This window comes from Poecilia reticulata, chromosome 12, assembly GCF_904066995.2.
Source record: "Poecilia reticulata chromosome 12, P_reticulata-male-v2, whole genome shotgun sequence".
In the NCBI taxonomy this organism is placed as follows: Eukaryota; Metazoa; Chordata; class Actinopteri; order Cyprinodontiformes; family Poeciliidae; genus Poecilia; species Poecilia reticulata.
This window is the reverse complement of record NC_088841.1, coordinates 23,840,311-23,864,441: the sequence shown is the minus strand read 5'-3', so window position 1 is coordinate 23,864,441 and position 24,131 is coordinate 23,840,311. Positions and strand designations below refer to the sequence as shown.

The following is a 24,131-nucleotide window of genomic DNA, read 5'->3' as shown; positions in this document are numbered from 1 at the left end:
GATTGATATGGGTGCCGATGTCACAGTTCTGCCATATGCCAGGTTTAAAGACATCTACAGAGATACAAGTTCCCCCATTCTGAAGAAGTCACTAGACAGCTGCTAGGACCTGGGGGAAATGCACTGGACATTGTGGGGGTTGTTGAGATGTTAATGAGAAAAGGGGACAAGGTGATACATGAAAGTGTATATATTATAAAACATCTGCAGACTGCACTTTTGGGCAGGCCAGCCATTCAGAAACTGGAGCTTGTAGCTAGATTAAATGAGATAACTGCTGAAACAATGAAAGCTAGCTATCCAAAGCTCTGTAGTGGTCTGGGAGAAGTGAGACAGCCTTATGCCATCAAACTGAAACCAGGAGCTCAACCATTCTCATTAAAAACCCAGAAGGATTCCACTTCCTTTGATGGACAAAGTCAAGCAAGAACTGTCCCGCATGGAAAGTATGGGTGTGTTCAGCAGAATTGAGGAGCCACTGAATGGTGTTCAGGAATGGTGGTTGTTCCCAAAAAGACAGGTGCTGTACGCATATGCGTCGATCTCACAAAGCTGAATGAGTCTGTGTGTAGAGAGAAGTATATTCTTCCGTCTGTTGATGAAACACTCGGTAAACTGGGAGGAGCTAAAATCTTCAGTAAATTAGATGCTAATATGGGCTTTTGGCAATACCTTTAACTGAGGAACAGCAAATATACAACCTTCATTACTCCTTTTGGTCGTTATTATTTCAAGCGGCTACCCTTTGGTATAGCGTCTGCCCTGAGCATTTCCAAACAGAATGGTAACAGAGGTCACAGAGGGGCTAGATGGGGTAGTATGCCATATGGATGATGTGTTAGTGTGGGGAGAACACAAAAGGAGCATGATGCTCGTCTGCATATCGTTCTTGAAAAGATTCAAGATGCTGGTATTACACTGAACATCGATAAATGTGATCTTTCAAAACACCCGTAACATTTTTGGGCCACGTTATCTCTGCAATGGAGTTAGCCCGGATCCCAATAAAACAAAAGCTGTGAGAAAGATGAAAGAACCAAGAGATGTGAGTGAGTTAAGAAGCTTCCTTGGAATGGTTAACCAGCTGGGGAAGTTTATTCCACGGTTAGCAGAGCGAGACAAACCTTTAAGGGATCTCTTGTCTAAGAAAAACTGTTGGATATGGGGAGTTGATCAGGCCAAGCATTTCAAGATCTGAAAGAGATGCTTTCATCCCCGCCAGTGTTAACTATGTTCGACACAAACAGGGAATGCAAAGTTTCAGCAGATGCATCAGCTTATGGTCTGGGGAGTGTGCTGCTTCAAAAATGGGGTCAAGAATGGAGACCTGTTGCATATGTGTCACGAGCATTAACACAGACTGAGCAGAGATATGCACAAGTGGAAAAGAAGCTTTGAGTCTTACCTGGGCTTGTGAAAGGTTCAGTAATTATCTTATTGGCAAACATTTCCAAATGGAGACTGATCATAAACCACTTGTGAGTCTGTTGGGTTCTCAGAGGTTGGATGCCTTCCACCGCGCATTCAGCGTTTTAGAATGCGTCTCATGAGATATTCCTATTCCATCTCATATGTGCCAGGGAAACATCTGGGAAGCTGACACTCTGTCACGTACCCCCATGACAGAAAACTTAACAGAAACAGAAACTAAGTTGGTTGAAGACTCAAATATTTATGTGGACAGTGTGATACAAAACTTGCCTGCAAGCACTAGCTACCTTGAAGAGCTGAGAGAGGAGCTGAAAGGGACAGCATATGCGTGCGGGTGATGCAGCTATGTGAAGGAGGATGGCCTACACACTACAACAGTGAACCAGCACTTAGACTGTATGGCTGAAAGGCATTTCTTACAGTGAAGGATGGTCTTTTGTTAAAAGGAGAAAGACTTATTCCTTCCACTATGAGAAACGATGTGCTCATGAGACTACTGAAGGACATCAGGGAGTGGTGAAATGTCGAGAACGAGCGCAGCAGTCAGTGTGGTGGCCTGGACTGAGCCAGCAGCTAAAAGAGCTGGTTCTAAAGTGTCACACCTGTAACAGAGAGAAAGTAAATCATATTGAGCACTGATGCCATCACAGTATCCAGACAGACCATGGCAAAAACCTGGGGCTGATCTCTTTACTTTGCAAGGGAAAACGTATATTCTGGTTGTGGACTATGCATCAAGATTTGTGGAAATTGCTCAGTTAAGTCCCACAAGGTCACAGATGTGATTCCCCACTTGAAATCTGTGTTTGCACGTCATGGTATTCCCGAAGTATTGATCACAGATAACGGTCCCAGTTTTCATGTGCTGCTTTTGCTACATTTGCAAAGTTATATGGATTCGCCATACTACAAGTAGCCCGAGATACCCACAAGGTAACGGGAAGCTGAGCGTGCTGTTAAAACGGTGAAAACTTGTTGAAGAAAGCAGCTGATCCATATCTCACCTTACTCGCCTATAGAGCAACACCACTTTGGAATGGATACAGCCCAGCAGAGCTTCTTATGGAAGAGATTCGCACGACGGTGCCAACACTTCCATCTTTATTGACACCAGTTCTTCCAAATAGTAGGATGGTTGCTCAAAAGAGAAAAGAGGAGGACACAAGATGCAGGAGATATGATTTACGCCACAGAGCAGAGTTCTTAGCAAACTCACTCCAGGACAAGGTGTGTGGATTAAAGACCAAGGCACAGTGGGCAGTGGTTACAGTCATCGACTCCACGCTCTTATATTGTGGAAGGACCGCATGGATCATTAGGCGAAATCGTCGTCATTTGGTTGCCATGGAGCCTTCGACAGAGCCAGAAGTACCGGAAGGGACCTGGCTCCAGAACAGCTCAACAGAGTTCCGAGAACCTACACAGTAGAATCTTCCTGAACTTTCACCTACTCCTAGAACCAGGTTTGGGAGACGGATCGTGAAACCTGATAGACTGAATTTATAGTCAAAGGGAATGAAATGATTTGTGTACATGTTACGCGAAGTTAGGAATGATTAATGTGTATTTCTATTTACAATGTTTTCTAGTCTTAGGTAGAACAGACCTTCCAGCTACGAGGCAGATAATCCTCTAAGGTCTGTTGATCAATGGTAGTCCACCCATTGATTCTAGAGAGGAAGATGTGGTGTTAATGGTATGTACGGTTAAAAACTACAAATGGCCACCTGTGATGACATCACGGGGCGCGTCAGGCTTAAGTAGACAGGTGACGCTGATTGCTGGGGAATGTCCATGCTGAGAGTCGGTGTGATGTGAAATAAACTAATCACGATGATACAGTGGGACTGAACGCACTCTTTTGTTAACACGACAATATTAAATCTTCCTTTTGTTTATTTGCTGCAGTTTTCTTCATGTGTTTTAGAGAAATAAAACATTTTATTCTGCATTTGGTTCATTTGCTGGTCATTCTGTTCTTTTCCTGTTCAATTTAAATATTGCTTTAAAAATATTTTTTCATCAACTCTGCTTTCAGAACGTCCTAGTTAAAGTAAAACATTCCATCCCATGAAGTCAGGTCAATGCTTTGAAGCATAAAGTGATAAAATCTTAATATTTTCGGTTTCATTCAGAACTTCTACCTGAAACTCAGAACCTGCAGAACATTTTTCTCTCTGGAGAAAAAATCCAGGAACTGGAAGATCAGAGCAGAATGAAAACTGGAGATCAGTGTTGGACAGAAAAGCTCTGATCGCTGCATCTCTGACATATTTTACATTTGATAACAACAGTAAACCTATTTTAGCTGAGAATAAACCAACATGGATATGACCCGCCACAGCCCAACATCATCATTTAAGAAAAGATCTAGAAACAATCTAGTCTAAATATCAAATACAGGGAAGCATCGATATAAAAATCTGGGCCAAAATATTGATGTATTGACTGATTATGGATATTTACACTTTCAGATTTGGTCTAAAATCATCAGGAATTTGGTCCATTAAACAGTTTCAAAAGTTAATATACATGTAGGCAACCAGCTTCTCAATATGGAATGCCTGAAATGTCAAAAATAGGACCACTACGATCCCAATCCAGCAATCTTCTCCACCTTCCTCGATCAAGACTAAGGACTATGGGTGATCGAGCATGTGCTGTGGCTGCTCCTCGTCTTTAGAACTCTCTCCCGGACTATTTGAGAGCCCCGCAATCATTGTCCGATTTTAAAACTGGCTTGAAAACTTTCCTTTTTAGACAAGCCTACTCCACTTTTAAATGACAGTCTTTTTTATTGTTTTTTATTGTTGATTTATGTTTTTAGATGCACCATGTAGCACTTTGAAATTTTATTAATGAAAAGTGCATTATAAATTAAATTTATTATTATTATTATTATTATTATTATTATTATGTGGACCAAGAATTAAACAGTTGAGTATAAAGTCCATTAAATCCACTCCACGCTTAAAACATTGCAGTCTTTATTTGTGAACGTGTTGCTATACGGCAGGGGTCCCCAAACTACGGCCCGCGGGCCGGATCCGGCCCGCCTCCACATTTGGTCCGGGCCCCTGAACAATACAAAGAGCATTCTGTATGCTCTCTGTATTTTCCGGTTTATACGTGGATTTTTCTTCAACCACCAGGGGGCTCTATAGCAGGAAGTGTGTCCTGTAAACTGTGGGTGTTTTGTTTTGCATGGTGCATTGCTGCCATCTGTTGGACTTTTAGGGAACTGCTTGACTTTTATGTTATGTAATCAGTACGGTTGTTTGGTAGCGGTAGAGCAGATGAACACACGTGTTTGTTATGAACGCCGCATTCCAGGTCGAGTTCTTCGAAGCAATGCCTGTAAGTAGCAGCTTATACTTCAAAACGAGCCTTTATGTTAACATATGATCAAAAAATTAACTTGTTTATTGAATTAGTTTTGGAAATACCTGCGGGCGATTTGATTATGTGCTACGTCATTGCTAACTAGCAGGCTGCTAAGATTTCTTAGGTCGTTATGTAGCATTGCCGCTCATAGCATTCTGAGGTAGCTGTTGTATCAGTTGTACTTCTAATGTGTGTATCTGAATGTAAAACACTTCTGTAAGCTGCTCTGAGCTCATCCTGAGTTGTTTGTGTTTTGACAGTTTCACTCTATTCTACATGGAAATAAAGGAAGAACTAATTAATCCAGACTCGTGTGAAAGGAGTTTGGCTGATGGTTAGTTTTGGTACAAGACACCATAGTGAGACCATTACAAAGTGAATCATTGGAAGTCAAAATTGGAAATAAAAGAAGAACGCACCCATTAAAACGGAATTAGGTTTTAATAGGGAATTGAAATTTGAGAATGTTGTTGATCAGTTACATAGCATTGAGGGGAAATGATATTTAACAGTTTTTTAAATAATACTGGAATCATTATGAGAATTTGAGGTATAGATATTAGGATCCAGTAGATGGCAGTAGTGCAACAATAATGGATGCAAGCTGCTGTTGAAATCTAAAGAAGAAGAAGAAGAACGCACCCATTTTCTTTTAGCACATGCTAGTAGCAACACGAAGGATCAGCACTTTTACTGTTAAGTGATCGTTCGGAAACTACCGTTATCAGTTCAGTTAAATCTAAACTTGGCAAGTTTTCTTTTTCAACGTAATAAATGTGATATTCAATTGACCTGTTATGACTCAGATTTTGACTGTCCGCCCCCCAAGAGAAATGCCATTGAAGTATTTCTCTTCAATGGCATCTAGGTCATGTGACCTAATGAGTCAAAATCAGTGTGAAATTGTTCTACTAGTCTGTGAAGATGACGTCACAAGGCAAGGCATTTATTAACATTTGTTTGACAGGAGTGTTTGGTTTGGACATTTGATGACCAACTGAACGTTTCATTAGTGGAGTTTGTCTCCCTCTGGTGGTGAAACTCTTACCTACATGATGTCTGGTTATTGAAAATAGATGAAGTGCTTTTTTCCCCAAATATTTTTATTAGATTTTTCTGCTATACAGACATACAAAAAAACATGAAAAATAGAACAAAAATTAACATACCGTGCAATCCCTCCCCACCCAAAAAGAAAAACACACACAACCCCAGGGCTCACTCTATCTACACAAAAAGAAAACAGAAATGAAGTTTTCATGTCACAGTGTTGGACAAGATGTAGGAAGGGAAACCAAATATCCTTAAAGTCTTCAAGCTTCCCTTTTGTTATATAAGTCAGTTTTTCCATTGCCAGGTTGATGCTCATTGCCTGCGAAAGACTGGCGACCTGTCCAGGGTGACCCCGCCTCTCGCCCGGAACGTTAGCTGGAGATGGGCACCAGCAACCCTCCCGACCCCACTGAGGGACAAGGGTGTAAGAAAATGGATGGATGGATGGATGGATGTTGTTGCTCAATAGTTTATCCATTCATTTATCTTTGGTCTTTCTGTTTTCCTCCATTTCAGAGTAATGAAATGTTTAGCCTGCAAAAGGCAAAAACTCAAAAGCTTCTTTCTCTTCATAGGTTCTTTAAATCCATCTGTAAAAATGTGCAGTAAGCAAAGTTTACTGTCCATTGGAACATCCTGTTCAATCAAACCAGAGATGAACATGAAAACCTCCTTCCAGAAAGGTTGAAGCTCAATATAGAGAATCATTATCTATATTGCATTTAACACAAACACCAGGAATATTTTAATTGAAATGGTGAAGTTTTACAGGAGTGATATTCGTTCTAAATAACTATTTGTATTGTAATAGTCTAAACCTTGTGTTAATAGTTTGATTTGTGCCAATAGACATGAGTTATTTCATTCATCCTCAGGGATTTCGGTTTGCAGATCAGTTTTCCAGGCTTGTAAATATGAGAGACTATTTTCTTTTAAAGCTAAATGTAAAATATTATAGAATGTGGAAAGTAGATCCGTACTCTGATTATGGTGAATGGCTCTATTCTCTATGGTAGAGAGTGGAGGTTCAGTCGTAGATTTCAGTGAGGCAGAAACAGCTTCTCATCTGTAAATACTTAAAAAATGTTTTTTTGGCAGACTGTACTTATTTACCATTTGTTCAAAGGACATCAAAACTCCTTCACTATAAAGGTTCCTATTTTTTAAGCCTTTATTCATCCATATTCTAAACCCTCTGTCTGCTCTTCCTGGTTTGAATCTTTTATTTCCCCAAATAGGTGACAGACATGAGATCTTGAACAGCTCATCCAAAACCCAATGGGAGTGGTGCCAATCTGATATTGTGTTTCTGAGAAACACAATATCAGATTGAAATTAATAGATGTTTAATTTCAGCTGATTAAAGACAGAAGGCCAAAGGTCATGTTAATGAGTTGTTCTCTATTTGTACCAGGAGGGTCTGTCAGATGAAGAGCTTTTTAAATGATCCAAATTCACCTCTGGAAAAAATAAGAGACCATTAAAATAATCAGTTTTCTGATTTTACTGTTTTAAAGGCATATGTTTGAATAAAATGAACATTGTTCTTTTATCCTATGAACTACTAACAACATGTCTCTGAAATTCCAACAAAAATATAATATTTTCATAAAATTATAAATCTTTAAAATAATGAAAATGATGCAGAGCTTTCAGAGCTGAAATAATGAAAACAAGTTGATGTAGAAACAACAATACTAACGTTTTAACTCAGGAAGAGGGAAGGACACACTAGGGAACGCCCTCTTTAGGGCGGAGCTTAGCCACAGGCTAACAAAGCAGATCACAAACTGTTCTTGGTGCCATTTTGTCCTGCTAACTCCTAAAGGTGGGATGAGAAATGGACCAGCTGTATTTTGGTGTTAATAAATGGATTCATGAATTCAACTCACTGACCTCAGACATCAAGAACTCGGCATGGAGAACGGATAATTCTCCACAACATCAGAACTGGGTCCCAAACTTTTATTACTTTACAGAAATGATTTATGCAGTGAAGCTAATTTGTCAACATTTACTTTATTTGCTGATTCATTATTTTGATCTGGTCAGTTTGGAGCAGCAACAGTTTAATGGAAGGAGAATTGCATGTTTTAATGATGTGACAAAAATAGATTAACACTAAATTATGGGAAAACAGAATTTGTGATATTTATAAATTAAAAATGAAAAATATCACGTCTAAAATCAGATTTTTCAGGTGAAACTAGACAAAAAATGACAGTGAAATGATGATATTGAGGTAAAAGCTAAAATGTAAAAATCTATTGTAATATTTTCTAAGGTTTTTTCTAAACATTAAATCATTTTACATGTTTTAATGTTGCCTAATTCTTCCATAAATGAATTACTGTGTGTTGATCTGGAGAAACTCATAGAAAACCAACACAGAAGAAAATGATCTGAATTATAACTGAGTCTGATTTTTTTCATTTAACTCATGAAATATTTCTTACAGTGCAAATTTTAAAATATTATGATTTAGTAGAGATCAGAACAACATTGACTTTTTACAAAGTCTATAATAAACTCCTGTCATTGTGTCTATAAATATGGATGGAAATGAAAAAAGAAACTATGAATAAGAGAGAAGATTTAATAAAAAACTAAAGATCTGGATGAATATTAAAAACTATTGCAGTTCAGTTAGAGGAATTTCTGATGTGTCATATTTTTGTGAGGAGTTAAAACTATTTTTCCCTCTTTCAACTATTTGCTAAACAAATAAAATAAGGTGTGATAATAATTTTGGTGAGTTTGTCGACAAACTGAGCTGGAAATCCTTTGAGATGTTTTGGAAAAAAACTGAATATTTTGCTGCTTTTATTTTATGATGATTTATGTAGAACAGAGATAAAGTTTTATGTTTGTTTTTCAGTCTAAACTTTGTTTTCTTGTCATTGACAGTAATTTAAACTTTATTTCTATACTTGTCTTGTTTTTCCAGCTTTGTGTTTTTTCCTGGTTTTGTGTTTGTTGGTTTTCAGATCTTTTCCTTTAATGAATAAAATCATCATTTGAAAACTCTTTATTGTATTTAATCAGTTTTTCTTCATCAAATATTAAATTCAGTTTGATGATCTGAAACATTTCAGGTGGACAAAAAGGCAAAACAGCAGAAATCTGTAAAGGAGCAAATAGTTTTTCACAGCACTTTATGTTTCAGGTCCAAAGAAATCAAGCGGTCCAGTCTGGATTTAGAGCAGAATGTTCTGTTGAAGGTGTGACTGGAGTCCAGTTGTTCTGGGTTTCTGGATGTGTCCAGAACCTTCTGGATCAACCAAACCAGATGCTCAGATCTTCTTATCTGGACCATCTGGGAGCTTCTGACTGAACAATGAGACATGAAAATAGATAATTAAATCCATCCATCAATCCATTTTCTTCCACTTATCCAGGGTCAGGTCATGGGTTCAGCAGCTTCAGAAGGGAGGCCCAGACTTCCCTCTCCCCAGCCACTAATTCCTGCTCCTCCGGGGAAATCCCAAGGCGTTCTCAGGCCAGCCGAGAGACCATAGTACCTCCAGCGTGTCCTGGGTCTTCCCCGAGACCTCCTCCCGGTGGGACGTGCCCGGAACACCTCACGTTTGGGCCTGCCAGGTCTGACCGGCTTCCTCCCCCACCACCGGAGTCAACTCACCACCAGGTAGTGGTCAGTGGACAGCTCCACACCTCTCTTCACCCGGGTGTCCAAGACATATGGTTGCAGATCCGATGAATCCGATGATAAAATCGATCTTCGAACTGTGGCCTAGGGCATCCTGGTGCCAAGTGCACATATGGACGCTCTAATGCCTGAACATGGTGTTTGTGATTGACAATCCGTCACGAGCACAGAAGTCCAACAACAGAATACCACTCGAGTTCAGATCGGGGGGGGGCGTTCATCCCAACCACTCCCCTCCAGGTCTCACTGTCATTCCCCACGTGAGCGTTGAAGTCCCCCAGTAGAACAAGGGAGTCCCCAGGAGGGGCACTCTCCAGTACCCCCTCTAAGGACTCCAAGAAGGGTGGGTAATCTGAACTGCCATTCGGCCCGTAAGCACAGACAACAGTCAGAACCCATCCCCCCATCCGTAGGCGGAGGGAGGCTACCCTCTCATTCACCGGGTAAACCCCAACGTACAGGCGCCAAGATTGGGGGAAACAAGTATGCCCACTCCTGCTTGGCGCCTCTCACCGTGGGCAACTCCAGAGTGGAAGTATGTCCAGCCCCTCTCAAGGAGACTGGTTCCAGAACCAGAGCCATGCGTCGAGGTGAGGCCGACTATTTCTAGCCGGAACCTCTCAGCCTCGCACACTAGCTCCGGTTCCTTCCCCACCAGAGAGGTGACGTTCCACGTCCCAAGAGCCAGCTTCTGCAGCAGAGGATCAGACCGCCAGGGTCCCCTCCCTCGGCTGCCGCCCATAGCACAATGCACCCGACCCCTTTGGCCCCTCCGACAGGTGGTGAGCCCATTGGAAGGAGGACCCAAGTCTCCTCTATGGGCTGAGCCCAGCTTGGCTCCGTGGGTAAAAGCCCGGCCACCAGGCACTCGCCATCGTGCCCCATCTCTAGGCCTGGCTCCAAAGTGGGGCCCCGGTGACCCGCGTCCGGGCGAGGGAACGCCAGATCCAAAGTTATTACTCATCATAAGGGGTCTTCAGGCTGCGCTTTGTCTGGTTCCTCACCTAGGACCTGTCTGCCTTGGATGACCCTACCAGGGGCTTAAAGCCCCAGACAGCATAGCTCCTAGTATCATTGGGACACTCAAACCCCTCCACCACGGTAAGGTGGCAGCCCAAGGAGAGGTAGATAATTAAATATGAAGTTTAATTCAGTATTTATTTAGTTTTGACAATAAACAATGAATTTGAAAATCAAATTTTATTTTGGAGAATAAATTTGTAATTTTCCAAATAAATACTTAATTTCAAGTTAGATAAGTGTTTTTAAAGTTATGCAAATATCTAGTTTATATGTATTTTGACATTTTTTCCTGTGATATGCTAAATAACCTAAAATATTGCTAAATATTTTACAGTCATCACTACATTGATGATCAAAAGTCAGTACATCCTGTTGAGAATAAATAATTCTCTGTTTTCCTTCTGTCTCTTTTAACTAGTTGCAAAGCTAAGACCAAATGAAATGACATGGTAGGAAATGCCCTCAAAGTTAGGGTTAAAGGTTAAAGGTCATGACACAGTAAGGAGTAGCTTAGATAGAGGCTAACAAATAGGATTTAGAACTGTTTTTGGTGTCATTTTGTCTTGCTAGCTCTTGAATGTAGCATGAGAAATGGACCAGCTGTATTTTGGTATTAATAAATGGAATTCATAAATTTAACTCACTGACTTTTTAACCTCAAATATCACACAATTAGCATGGAGAACAGATATTTCTCCAAAACCCTCATTTCCATCAGAACTTCTCTTTTTCCTCAAGAAGATTTTATCAACCTGCCTCTGAATTCACTGCAGACCTTTTACTTCCTGGTTCTGCTGCTCTGAAAGAAGAAACTACAACCCACGTGAGTTGTGACGTCATCAGTTACGCAACATCCGTCACATTTACTTTCAGTCTGAATGACACTTTTAAAGTGCGGTTCTGATCAGGTTGTTGGATCTTTATTTGTTGTTCAAATATTCTTCTTCGACTCTTTTGATCGTTTGAACAAATTGTAAGTTTGACTTGTTTACTTAAACTTTGTCTTCAGGAACTTTCCTGTTTCTTTCTGCTCTCTAAAGTTTGGAGAAAAGATTCACTGCTTATTTCAGCTCAAAGTTTCATCTCTCTGCTGTTTGAAGGTCATAATTGTATTACTGATTAACTGGAATCAAACAACATGATGAAAGGACGATGTTTCTATGATTTCTTCTCTGAAAAATCTGCTTCATGTTTTTATTTTCTGTGAACAAACTTCGGTCTCCACCATCAAGGTCAGAAACAACAACTTATATAAATATCTATTTAATCTTTGATGCAGAATATAATCCAGTATCTGCAAATGATTAATTAGTCGTTAATCATTTGTAGCGATTAATAATGAAATAAAATCCTTCCTGTTCAGGTTGAATCAGTGAATGTAAATGTTGCTCCATGTCTCCATCTAGTGGACTGATAGTAGAAGTGCAGCAGCTGATGGCAGCTTCCTCTGCCTCTCTGCTGTCTGACTGCATTCACCTGACACTGATATGAAGCAGAGAAGAAGAGCCAATCAGAGGAGGAGCAGCTGATCTTTTTCCAGCTCTAATGATGTAAAGGATGATCAGAGTTGATGTGCAGATGAATGATGTGTGTTTCCTCTGCAGGTGAAGCTAGAAAGTGTGTGTGAGCTGATGTGAATTCAGCAGCATGGATCAGTGTGAGGACAGAGAGGAGGGAGTCCCTCCCTCTAAAACCACTCTGTGTGGGGAAGATGAGAGCCAGAGCAAAGGTCAGAGGTGAGGTCACCATCTCTAACTGTCCACAGCCCTTTTCACACAGCGTTCACTATATCAGGCCAAAACAGACGTGGTGATGAAGCTGCTGCTGCTCCTCTTTGCTGATTCATCCAGACTGAACAGATTCAGTTTTAATCATCATGTTTCTGTCAGGAACCAAAAGAGACTCAGACCAGGACCAGGACCAGAACCAGAACCCAGCTGTGTGTCTTTTAAGAGCAACATGTCAAAGGATCTTGCCATTACCTTTAAATCTCCTGGATCTCCACCATCAGAGAGGTGAGCTGTTTCTAACTGCTGTAACTGATCTGTTTATCTGTCATTGCGCCCATGTGATGATGCCAAGTTCTGTTGGGTTCTGTTGCCATGGGAACATTAGACTGAATATCAGGTTATTTTATTTTCATTCCATCAGTGCATATGGTAACATGTCTTGTTAAAGACATCCACACATCTTCCCCCAGGTTTGTGATGTGAGAGATCAGCAAGTTAAAATCAACCAAACTTTAATAAAATCAAAGATTTCTTTGGAAAGCTGACAGAAAAATTCACACAAAGATTCAGTCAGATCTGGTTTCCATTCTTAAAACCTGCAGTTATATAGAATAAAGCCAGACCTTAAGCTGCACTATAACCTCTTCTGGAATATTACCACAGCGGCTGCTCATGTCACGCTAATTAAGGCGCGCCGCCCGACTACAGCCAAATATGGTAATAGGAAGTCAGAAAAGTTCGGCTGAGGAGCTGTGTGTGAATAAAACACCATCATAAAGAAAGTAAGCTCAAGTCATTTTATTGAAGCTTAAATTTTCACAATTTAAGCTTGAATGCAAGCTTAAATTGTATTCAATAATAATTATATTTTCCTTTAAGTATAAACAATAAACACAACAGGACAACAACAAAAAATATAAACCCTGATGACACCCAAGAGTTTTTTCTCTTATTCAAGTCCGTCCTTTTGTATCCATAGTGATTAATGGTCCATCAATCAGTGATCTGACTTTTTAGTCCATGATCCAAGGCAATAGGTCCTGGAAAAGTAAAGTAGTTTGGGTCAATTAAGTCCTACCGCAAAGCTGCAGTGATCCAGTAGTTTGCTATACTGGGCTTATACAGGGGCTGGAAAAAAAAACCCTGACCTAAACAAGGTCATAAACAAAAATAAAAAAGAAATTAGCATTCACATTTAAACATGGTTAAACTGTTAACCAAAATATATAAACTTTTTTTTTTTTAAATAGCTATATTCCACAGAGTATTTCTCAGGAATCATTCAAATGAAGTTCAAGTTAAAGATCACATTAAAGTTACAGATCAAAGTAAAATGCAATTTTAAGTTGTATCTACGTTTAATTGACAATAAAGTCAATTAAACTTAATTGACTTCAGTACTGTTTCAGTCACCAATGAATTGGATTATTTTTTTTGCACAACTCCAAATAAATGAACCAATTCCAGAGTTCTATTGGCCATCAACAAAATCAATGAAAAGTAACTAAAAGTATCAAAAATCAAAGGGTCTGTTTAATACTTTGAGGATGTGTCATCTATTTGTTCACAAAATTAACAAAAAGAGAATAATCTATTAACCTATAAGACCATTTTTAAGACATCAATACATAGATTGAGTGAGGAAGATGAAAGCCAGAGCAAAGGTCAGAGGTGAGGTCACCATCTCTAACTGTCCACAGCCCTTTTCACACAGCGTTCACTATATCAGGCCAAAACAGACGTGGTGATGAAGCTGCTGCTGCTCCTCTTTGCTGCTTCATCCAGACTGAACAGATTCAGTTTTAATCATCATATTTCTGTCAGGAACCAAAAGAGACTCAGACCAGAACCAGAACCAGAACCCAGCTGTGTGTCCATTAAGAGCAACATGTCAAAGGATCTTGCCATTACCTTTAAATATCCTGGATCTCCACCATCAGAGAGGTGAGTGAGCTGTTTCTAACTGCTGTAACTGTTTATATCTGTCATTGTGGCCATGTGACGATACCAAGTTCTGTTGCCATGGGAACATTAGACTGAATATCAGGTTATTTTATTTTCATTCCATCAATGCATATGGTAACATGTCTTGTTAAAGACGTCGACACATCTTCACCCAAGTTTGTGATGTGAGAGATCAGCAAGTTAAAATCAACCAAACTTTAATAAAATAAAAAGATTTCTTTGGAAAGCTGACAGAAAAATTCACACAAATATTCAGTCAGATCTGGTTTCCATTCTTAATACCTGCAGTGATATAGAATAAAGCCAGACCTCAAGCTGCACTAAAACCTCTTCTGGAATATTACCACAGCGGCTGCTGGCATAACTAATGATTTGAGTTACTTTCTACAGTTTTGGTTCTCAGTCCTGCTTCATAATAATTAGTTGTCATTTCTGAGATTTTACTGCTGCAGGTTCAAACCAAACCTTGTACGGTCAACATGACCAGGACAGAAACGTTCATGCTCACAAAATATTTCACTAGCAAAAGAGCGATGATGTTATTATAGGAGTTCAGACTCAGTTAATTACTATTTTACTCTTTTACAGTAGAACAGTAATAATAAAAGGGCTCGAATTAGTGCATTTTTTTTTAAGTCTTTGCTGCTTCATCTTGATGTTTTAGGATGAATGTGTAGAAAGTGGCAAACAACTGCAGGTCTGGTCTCACATGTTGACTGGATGCCTCAAAGATGACTTGGCTTTCAGCGCTGACCATGTCAGACTAACAGTGGGACACATTTCCACCACCCACTGTGAAATACCTGGTAAACCAGTCTGTTCCATCGGGACTTGGTTCCTATGTGCATTGTGAGATCAGTTCAACAGGAAGGAAAGCTTCATGATGTGGTTGGTGAGATCTGCTGGAACTCAACCAGACTGAGCTGATGTGGACCATCAGAGATTCTGCTGGTTCTTAGTGGGAACAACAGGAACATTAAATCTTTACAGCTACTTGGATCATCTGGTTCACTGCTCACATCCAGATATCACTTCATGGATCTTTACCTTCAGATTGTCTCTGTGTGGACAGACATAATGTGAGCTCACTGGCTTCCAGGATCTACAGGATCCATTTTAAATCCTCTATAACATCCAGGAGAGGATCCCACATGGACACACCCACATATCTCAGTGCTCCTCCGTGTCCACATCACCTCAGATCCAGTCATAAGAACCTGATGGATGTCCAACACTGTCCTGAAGACCTGTTTGGACAGAGCCTTCACTTCCACTGTCCCCAAGCTCTGGGCCTCTGTCTCCACCAGCATCAGATCTGCTGACAGTGTGGACAGTTTGAAGTCCAAGTTCAGTACCAACTTTTTACAATATCTACTGGTGATTCTGGTGTTACTGGTCTTCATCCTTGTAGTCCAACTTCCTCTTTCTACCTTCTTTGTATGGTGTTCATGTGATGCTCTGTTTTCTGCTTTCAATGTGACACTCTTAGTTATTTTATTAGTAAATATTACTGGATGAATATTTCCTGCCTTCCTCATTGTTCCTGGTTCCTCCACAGAGTGGACCAGCAGAGCGCAGAGGTTCCCAGTGGTCTGTCTTCCCAGCAGCATCAAACACAGCTGCACTCCATATTTATGGTCTGTACATGAACAACCACTACTTTTCCATGGTTCTGTTCATAGTCCATGCTGCACTTTGTAGACCAGAGGACTGTCAGTCTGTCCAACATCCATCTGGTGTTTGGCTCCATGATTTCAGTCTGATGTTTCCTTCATCTATTATTCTGTTCCAGCTGCTGGAGGAAAATATTGTCACTTTTGTGAAGAACGAGCTGAAGAAGATCCAGAAGGTTCTGAGCCCAGATTACCCAGAATGCTCAGAGAGTCAGAGAGAGGAGGATGAGGTGTTGGAAGGAGAGGATGAAGAGCAGAGGAAGAGCAGCAGAGAGGCAGTGATGAAGATCACACTGAACTTCCTGAGGAGGATGAAGCAGGAGGACTGGCTGACCGTCTGCAGAACAGTAAGAGGATTTCTACAAAGATTTAACCTGATGGATAAATGACACATTTAGTGATGTCTATAGAAATAGAATCATATTTATTTAAATCATCTTCAGAAGGTATTTTTGTTTCATCTCTGACTTTACTTGATGTGTTACTTTAGAACATCCTGCTGCAGTTTGTCATCAACTTAAATCTGGTCTGAAGAAGAAGTTCCAGACTGTGTTTGAGGGGATTGCTAAAGCAGGAAGTGCAACCCTTCTGAACCAGATCTACACAGAGCTCTACATCACAGAGGGAGGGACTGGAGAGGTCAATGATGAACATGAGGTCAGACAGATTGAAACAGCATTCAGGAAACCACACAGACCAGAAACAACCATCAGACAGGAAGACATCTTTAAAGTCCCACCTGGAAGAGATCAACCAATCAGATCAGTGATGACAAAGGGAGTGGCTGGCATTGGGAAAACAGTCTTAACACAGAAGTTCACTTTGGACTGGGCTGAAGACAAAACCCACCAGAATATCCACTTCATCTTTCCATTCACCTTCAGAGAACTGAATGTGCTGAAAGAGAAAAAGTTCAGTTTGGTGGAACTTGTTCATCACTTCTTTACTGAAACCAAAGAAATCAGCAGCTTTGAACACTTCCAGGTTCTGTTCATCTTTGATGGCCTGGATGAGAGCAGACTTCCACTGGATTTCCACAACAAGGAGATCCTGACTGATGCTACAGAGTCCAGCTCAGTAGATGTTCTGCTGACAAACCTCATCAGGGGGAAACTGCTTCCCTCTGCTCTCCTCTGGATAACCACACGACCTGCAGCAGCCAATCAGATCCCTCCTCAGTGTGTTGGCATGGTGACAGAGGTCAGAGGGTTCAATGACCCCCAGAAGGAGGAGTACTTCAGGAAGAGATTCAGAGATGAGGAGCAGGCCAGCAGGATCATCTCCCACATGAAGACATCACGAAGCCTCCACATCATGTGCCACATCCCAGTCTTCTGCTGGATCACTGCTACAGTTCTGGAGGATGTGTTGGAGACCAGAGAGAGAGGAGAGCTGCCCAGAACCCTGACTGAGATGTACATCCACTTCCTGGTTTTTCAGACCAAAGTGAAGAAGGTCAAGTATGATGGAGGAGCTGAAACAGATCCACACTGGAGTCCAGAGAGCAGGAAGATGATCGAGTCTCTGGGAAAACTGGCTTTTGATCAGCTGCAGAAAGGAAACCTGATCTTCTATGAATCAGACCTGACAGAGTGTGGCATCGATATCAGAGCAGCCTCAGTGTACTCAGGAGTGTTCACACAGATCTTTAGAGAGGAGAGAGGGCTGTACCAGGACAAGGTGTTCTGCTTCATCCATCTGAGTGTTCAGGAGTTTCTGGCTGCTCTTCATGTTCATCTGACCTTCATCAACTCTGGAGTCATCCTGATGGAAGAAACACAAACATCTAAAATGTTTTCATTATTTCATAAACCTAAACTAATGTCTCTCCATCAGAGAGCTGTTGACCAGGCCTTACAGAGTCCAAATGGACACCTGGACTTGTTCCTCCGTTTCCTCCTGGGACTTTCACTGCAGACCAATCAGAGACTCCTACAAGGTCTGCTGACTCAGACAGAAAGTAGCTCACAGACCAATCAGGAAACGATTCAGTACATCAAGGACAACATCAGTGAGAACGTGTCTGCAGAGAAAAGCATCAATCTGTTCCACTGTCTGAATGAACTGAATGATCGTTCTCTAGTGGAGGAGATCCAACAGTCTCTGAGCTCAGGACGTCTCTCCACAGATAAACTGTCACCTGCTCAGTGGTCAGCTCTGGGTTTCATCTTAGTGTCATCAGGAAAAGGTCTGGATGTGTTTGACCTGAAGAAATACTCTGCTTCAGAGGAGGCTCTTCTGAGGCTGCTGCCAGTGGTTAAAGCCTCCAACAAAGGTCTGTAAGGACACAGATTGTTACTAAAGTTATTTTTTAAAGAAATTTGTTAATGATGAGGTAAATATTGAGTCCTGCTTTATCAGTTTGTTTACTGATAAACAAACTGATGCATTGTATCAGTGGTAGCTGCTACCAGATGATAAGTAAAGAGAGACTGGCTCTCACAGGTGACTAATCATAATGCTACATGTTCAAAGAGGAGGAATTATATTTTTCTGTTGAAGCCAACACTGGATTAATGCTGTTCATTGTAGAATTAAATTTTTCTCTTGCCAGCCTCTTTGCTGGCTGCTGTATTGCAGTCTTTAAAGCTGGAGACCCAAATATGGAATAAACCAGTTCACTATACATGTATCATAAAGATGTGGATAATATAATTTTTTTTCAATTTGTGCAAAATAACATCATTGACTGGGAAAAAAAGCATACATTTTGAAGAATTATTTAACATTTTCTCCCTGTCTCATCAGACTGAGTATCTGTAACCTCTCAGAGAGAAGCTGTGAAGCTCTGTCCTCAGTTCTCAGCTCCCAGTCCTCAAGTCTCAGAGAACTGGACCTGAGTAACAACAACTTGCAGGATTCAGGAGTGAAGCTTCTCTCTGCTGGACTGAAGAGTCCAAACTGCAACCTGGAAACTCTCAGGTAAAATGTTCTCAGTCCTGGTGAAAACAAACTTCTGTCGTTTACCTGCTTTCAAAGATGATATAATTTTTTTATAATGATAATAATGTCTGACTGTGACATATTATGTGTTGAGATTTAGCCCACCAAATCTCAACACATAATAGTAATTTTTATTACACACAGAACTACATGAGAATGTTATTACCATTTCATCTTATTGACAGGTTAATTTATTGACTTTTTATCTCTTGTGAAAATGCCCAGTTCAGACCTTAGGCTCTACCTCAATGTTCTCATCTTCTCATCATGTGATGAATTGTGTGTCTGCAGCTTATCAGGCTGTTTGGTCTCAGAGGAAGGCTGTGGTTGTCTGGTCTCAGCTCTGACCTTTAACCCCTCCCATCTGAAAGAGTTGGACCTGAGCTACAATCATCCAGGAGACTCAGGAGTGAAGCTGCTGTCGGCTGGACTGAAGGATCCAGACTGGAGACTGGAAGCTCTCAGGTATGGAGGAACCTGCTGCAGGAGCAGAGAAGGTCTGATAGAGGAGGAAGAGGAGAAACATCAGCCCCAAGGAAAAAAGAAGAGAAGAAAAGTAACTCCATGTTGATCAGATAGATGTTTAAAAGTTTTGAGAGAGAAATAAATATTTTTAAGTAAACTCACAATTTTCAGGATTTAGTTAAAATATTGCACATAAAACATCTGGACATCTGGAAAATGATCAAATGAATAAGACTGGGGAAAATGCTGTACTTCTTCTTGTTCTCATTGTAAATGTGTGAAGCGCCACCTGGTGGTGCAGAGGTTTGTGATGATGGAAGCCCCTCCCTGGTTTGTGAGTCTGAGCTCAGAGATCAAATCTTTGGTTCTTGTTGAACTCTTTGTTGAATGTGATGCAGCTTCTCCTTTTTAATGTTTGTATTTCTGGATATTACAGTGAGGCCACAGCAGGTTTTCAGCAGCAGGGCTGTTTAGTGTTTCATTCCTTCATCTGTGTGTGGGAGTGTGGATGGAGCAGGTATCCAGGTGTTGATCAGAGTTTAGATTGATTGGATTTTAATGCTGATTATTAAATCGGGTTGAGCTTCCAGAAATGTTTCCTTAGTTTCCTGATGTCCTTTTAGGCTTCAGTGAGTTTCTTCAGGTTGTTGGTGAGGGATTTCCTTTCTCCTCTCTGTTGGAGCTTTTCCTGTGTTTGGAGAAATGAGTTCTGCTGCAACAGCACCAACTGTCCTTCCTATATCCACTGCAGTTTGCAATCTAAATGTTGGACTGTTCCTGTCTCAGTGGAGGACAATGTGTGTCTGAGAGACATGTAATGCCCCTCAGTTTTATGGTCAAGACCACCTAACCCGAGACCAAGACAAGACCAAGACTTTTAGGGTCCGAGACCAAGTCAAGACCAAGACCAGCGGCGATAAAATGTGACATATGATCTGAATTGCTTCTCAAATTGATGGGAAAGGTCCATACTCTCATAATAAACACCTAGATACTAAATACTTAATACATTTTACTAATATACATCTCTGTGCTATAATCCGGGTGGTCTTGTGTCATCCTAAAAAGAAAATGCCCTGGGCGTTTGCCCATATTGCTCATGTCAGAAACCACCACTGTCTGCACCACTACACATAGCAATTGAGGCAATGCCCTGACGGTAAATAATGCTCCACTATGAAAACTAACCAAGGAGCAACAAGCAAGTAACCAAGCACAAGGCGCTCACTGTGACTGTTCTCGCCCTCTCTCCTACTACTTGAAGTCAGGTACACTGACACCATGGCACACATTACATATGCCACTGTGAACGAAAACAATCGAACAGCAATGTGCATGCTCTGCATGCTCTTTCGTTCTTGTGTTTTATTTATTTGTTCATTAAAAATATCAACGTACATAATTAAATAAAATGAGAGCTACTGCAGTGTACACAGAGCATTACAAGAACAAAGAATGGTGTTCTATCAGGTCAGCATACCCTGTCAAATCGTCATACGCTTAGCACAAACGCAGCTATATCTGTCAGACACGTCATTGCCTTATGATTTTATTTAATCAGCAACATAGAATCATGAAGTAGATCATCATACATTTTGTTATTCTGTATGGCATCCTGAGTTGGCGGTTATGTAGGTTAATGAGTTTTTCACGGCGTGTGTTGTAGTTGACTGCGGCTGCAGCCAGTCCCTTCTTTAAATACACTTTGAAACCACCACAATGTATATATATCTATATAGTTATCATTGAAAACAATTTCATGATTTATTTTCGTCATAACTTGTTGCATATGGTGAACTGACAACTCCTCTGACACTAGGACCACTTAATGCGCATGGGCAGGCATGGTACTCATTGCATGTATGCTATTCTGACAGCGTATGGTAATCTGATGGAACAATGGCTCTTGGTGACACTCCAATCTTATCTAATAAGTAAAGAGCCTTGCAAAAGAATCGGACTGTTCCTGAATGTCACATCACTATATTCCAAACTTTTGGACACAGCGTTGTCCCATATATGCGAGAAGTCAGTCAACATCTCTGCACAATAATTAAGTGCAGCTATACAGTTAGCTTTGCTAGCATCATGTTAATGGAGTTTACCTTTTTTTGTGCTACTTTTCTAAGTGACAAAAAAAGTTAGACAAAGTCCCCACCGTCTGTGAAAGTGAAGCGCTGCTGAGTTAGCTGTAGCCATCGGATTTCTTATGATTTATGCAGCGCTGTTCTACTACTGACAATTAGACCGGCAACATCTGCCGCTCAGAGAAAACCACTGCACATGTCTCAGAGCCGCGTGTGAGTGAAAGGTGGGGAGGGGGTGGGAGAAGGTGAGTAACAGAAACACAAAATTGCATGGATTTTAATCGGTACGTTTTGCATCCAGTGAAAGCAAAGATGTTAACAAATAAACTGGACAGTATGCTGTACGTTTAGTGATACTTTCACAGTTGCGGTCTTGACTGGTCTTGGAATAAAATGCTGAGTCCTCAGCGCCCGAGACTGAGACAAGACAGAGACCAAATGCGGTCGAGTCCGAGACGAGACCGAGACTATCAAAAAATGGTCTCGAGACCAAGACCAATCTCGAGTACTACAACATGTTTGCTGCTGAAAGAGACTGATGGTCTGACCCCCCTCCTCCTTTCAGGGTGGATCCTGCTGGAGGTCAATTCTTGACACCAGGTTTGAGGAAGTGTAAGTGTGTTTTTCATCTAATTCATGACAACAAAGCAGCTCACATTCAACCATCTTCAAACTGTCACATCACTCATTCAGGATCATCATCAAAGATCAATAAATGATCAATAACTGCAGCTGGATTGTGTTTGTTCTCTCCATCAGATTCCTGTCAACTCACCATCGACACAAACACAGTGAGCAGGAAACTCAAACTGTCTGAAGACAACAGGAACGTGACATATCTGGAGGAGCTTCAGTCATATCCTGATCATCCAGAAAGATTTGATAACTGGGATCAGCTGCTGTGTAGAACTGGTCTGACTGGTCGCTGTTACTGGGAGGTCGAGTGGAGGGGAGATGTTATTATGTCAGTGAGTTACAGAAGAATCAGGAGGAAAGGAAACAGTATAGACTGTTGGTTTGGATATAATGATCATTCCTGGTGTCTGAGATGCTCTGATCTTAAAGGTTACTCTGTCAGTCACAATAACATAGAAACTCGTCTCTCTTCCTCCTCCGTCTCTAACAGAGTATCAGTGTATGTGGACTGTCCTGCTGGCATTCTGTCCTTCTACAGAGTCTCCTCTGACTCACTGATCCACCTCCACACCTTCAACACCACATTCACTGAACCTCTGATTCCTGGATTTGGGTTCCATAGGCTTGGTTTTGGTTCCTCAGTGTTTCTGTGCTGATTTTAGTCTAAAGCAGGGCTTTCCAAAGTTGGTCCTCGAGGGCCAGCGTCCAGCATGTTTTAGTTGCCTCCCTGGTTTAACACACCTGCATCAAATGATGGCTCATTTGAAGGCCTTAGGAGAACATTGACTTGCTAAAGAGTTTGTTACTATCACCAGGGAGAAAGCAAAAACATGCAGGATACGGGGCCCTTGAGGACCTACTTTGGACAACCCTGGTCTAAAGAGTCTAAAGATTTTCCTCCTGTCAGAGAAACTCTCTCACTGTTGAACAGATAGTTCATCTCTACAATCTGTTTCTTGGTGAAACTTTTCTGATGGAGTCCTTGGAAACATTTTCTTCTTTCCAGTCCTTTAAACATGGAAGCTGGAATTTTTCCAGGATTATTCCAGGATCCTCATGTTTTCCTGTTTGTTTCCAGTCAAAGTTTCACACTGAATATTAAGATGTTGTTTCTCTTATATTTTCCTCTCATTCATCAGATTTCATTAAAATGTTGATCACTTTTTCTCAATCACTGAACATTTTCTGTTTCTGTCGGCTCCTATTTTTCTAAACTCGTCAGATTTGAATATTAAATCTTCCTTTTGTTTATTTGCTGCAGTTTTTCTTTGTGTTTTAGAGAAATAAAAACATTTTTCTTCTGCATTTGGTTTATTTGCTGCTCATTCTTTTCTTTTCCTGTTCAAATTTAAATATCTGCATTAAAAATATTTTTTCATCTACTCTGCCTTTCAGAAAGTCCTAGTTAAAGTAAAACATTCCCATCCCATGAAGGTCAGAGGTCAATGCTTTGAAGCATAAAGTGATAAAATCTTAATATTTTCTGTTTCATTCAGAACTTCTACCTGAAACTCAGAACCTGCAGAACATTTTTTTCTTTGGAGAAAAAATCCAGGAACTGGAAGATCAGAGCAGAATGAAAACTGGAGATCAGTGTTGGAGAGAAAAGCTCTGATCGCTGCAACTCAGACATATTTTACATTTGATAACAATAGTAAACCTATTTTAGCTGAGAATAAACCAACATGGATATGACCCGCCACAGCCCAACGTGGGCCACACCTTATTCAACCCAAACCGGAAAATAAAGGATTTAACTGGAAATCCCAGAACTCAGTAAAATCAGCAGCTGGTTGTGATTAAAATCCAGTTTGTTGCAGAGGTTCAAACTTCATGATGGTGACCTCTCCTCTGTCCCTCACCTTGTCTGGCCTCTTTTAATCCTCACTGCAGTGTTATACTGGAGCTCATCTCTCAGATTAACCAGATTAGCACTGAGCTGCAGCAGGAACCAAACGTCTCTCCTCCAATTTATTTCACTGATTAACAAGGTAGAATAAAAAGATTGAGCTTGTCATGATCGTGTTTCTGTATATTTATTTTTAGGGTTTTTTGTGTTCAGTTTCCTTCCTGT

At 40.7% G+C, this 24,131-nt stretch overlaps 1 protein-coding gene and 1 pseudogene across 2 annotated transcripts in view; both read left to right on the top strand.

Annotated features, from left to right (window-relative positions):
* The first annotated feature begins 11,411 nt into the window (after positions 1-11,411).
* Positions 11,412-24,131, top strand: part of LOC145554324 (uncharacterized) — a 36,610-nt pseudogene continuing 23,890 nt past the window's right edge. Inside the window, exons 1-5 of the transcript XR_014090326.1 lie at positions 11,412-11,531; positions 11,659-11,790; positions 12,163-12,294; positions 12,448-12,573; positions 14,113-14,232. The product of XR_014090326.1 is annotated as an uncharacterized LOC145554324 (transcript). The remainder of the gene's footprint in view (positions 11,532-11,658; positions 11,791-12,162; positions 12,295-12,447; positions 12,574-14,112; positions 14,233-24,131) is intronic.
* LOC145554299 (NLR family CARD domain-containing protein 3-like) lies at positions 15,478-23,439 on the top strand. Its single transcript, XM_081613852.1, has 6 exons — positions 15,478-15,604; positions 16,417-18,205; positions 18,675-18,848; positions 19,161-19,334; positions 21,987-22,033; positions 22,181-23,439. Exons 1-6 carry the CDS (start codon positions 15,478-15,480, stop codon positions 22,711-22,713), a joined length of 2,844 nt encoding a protein of 947 aa, XP_081469978.1. The 3' UTR covers positions 22,714-23,439.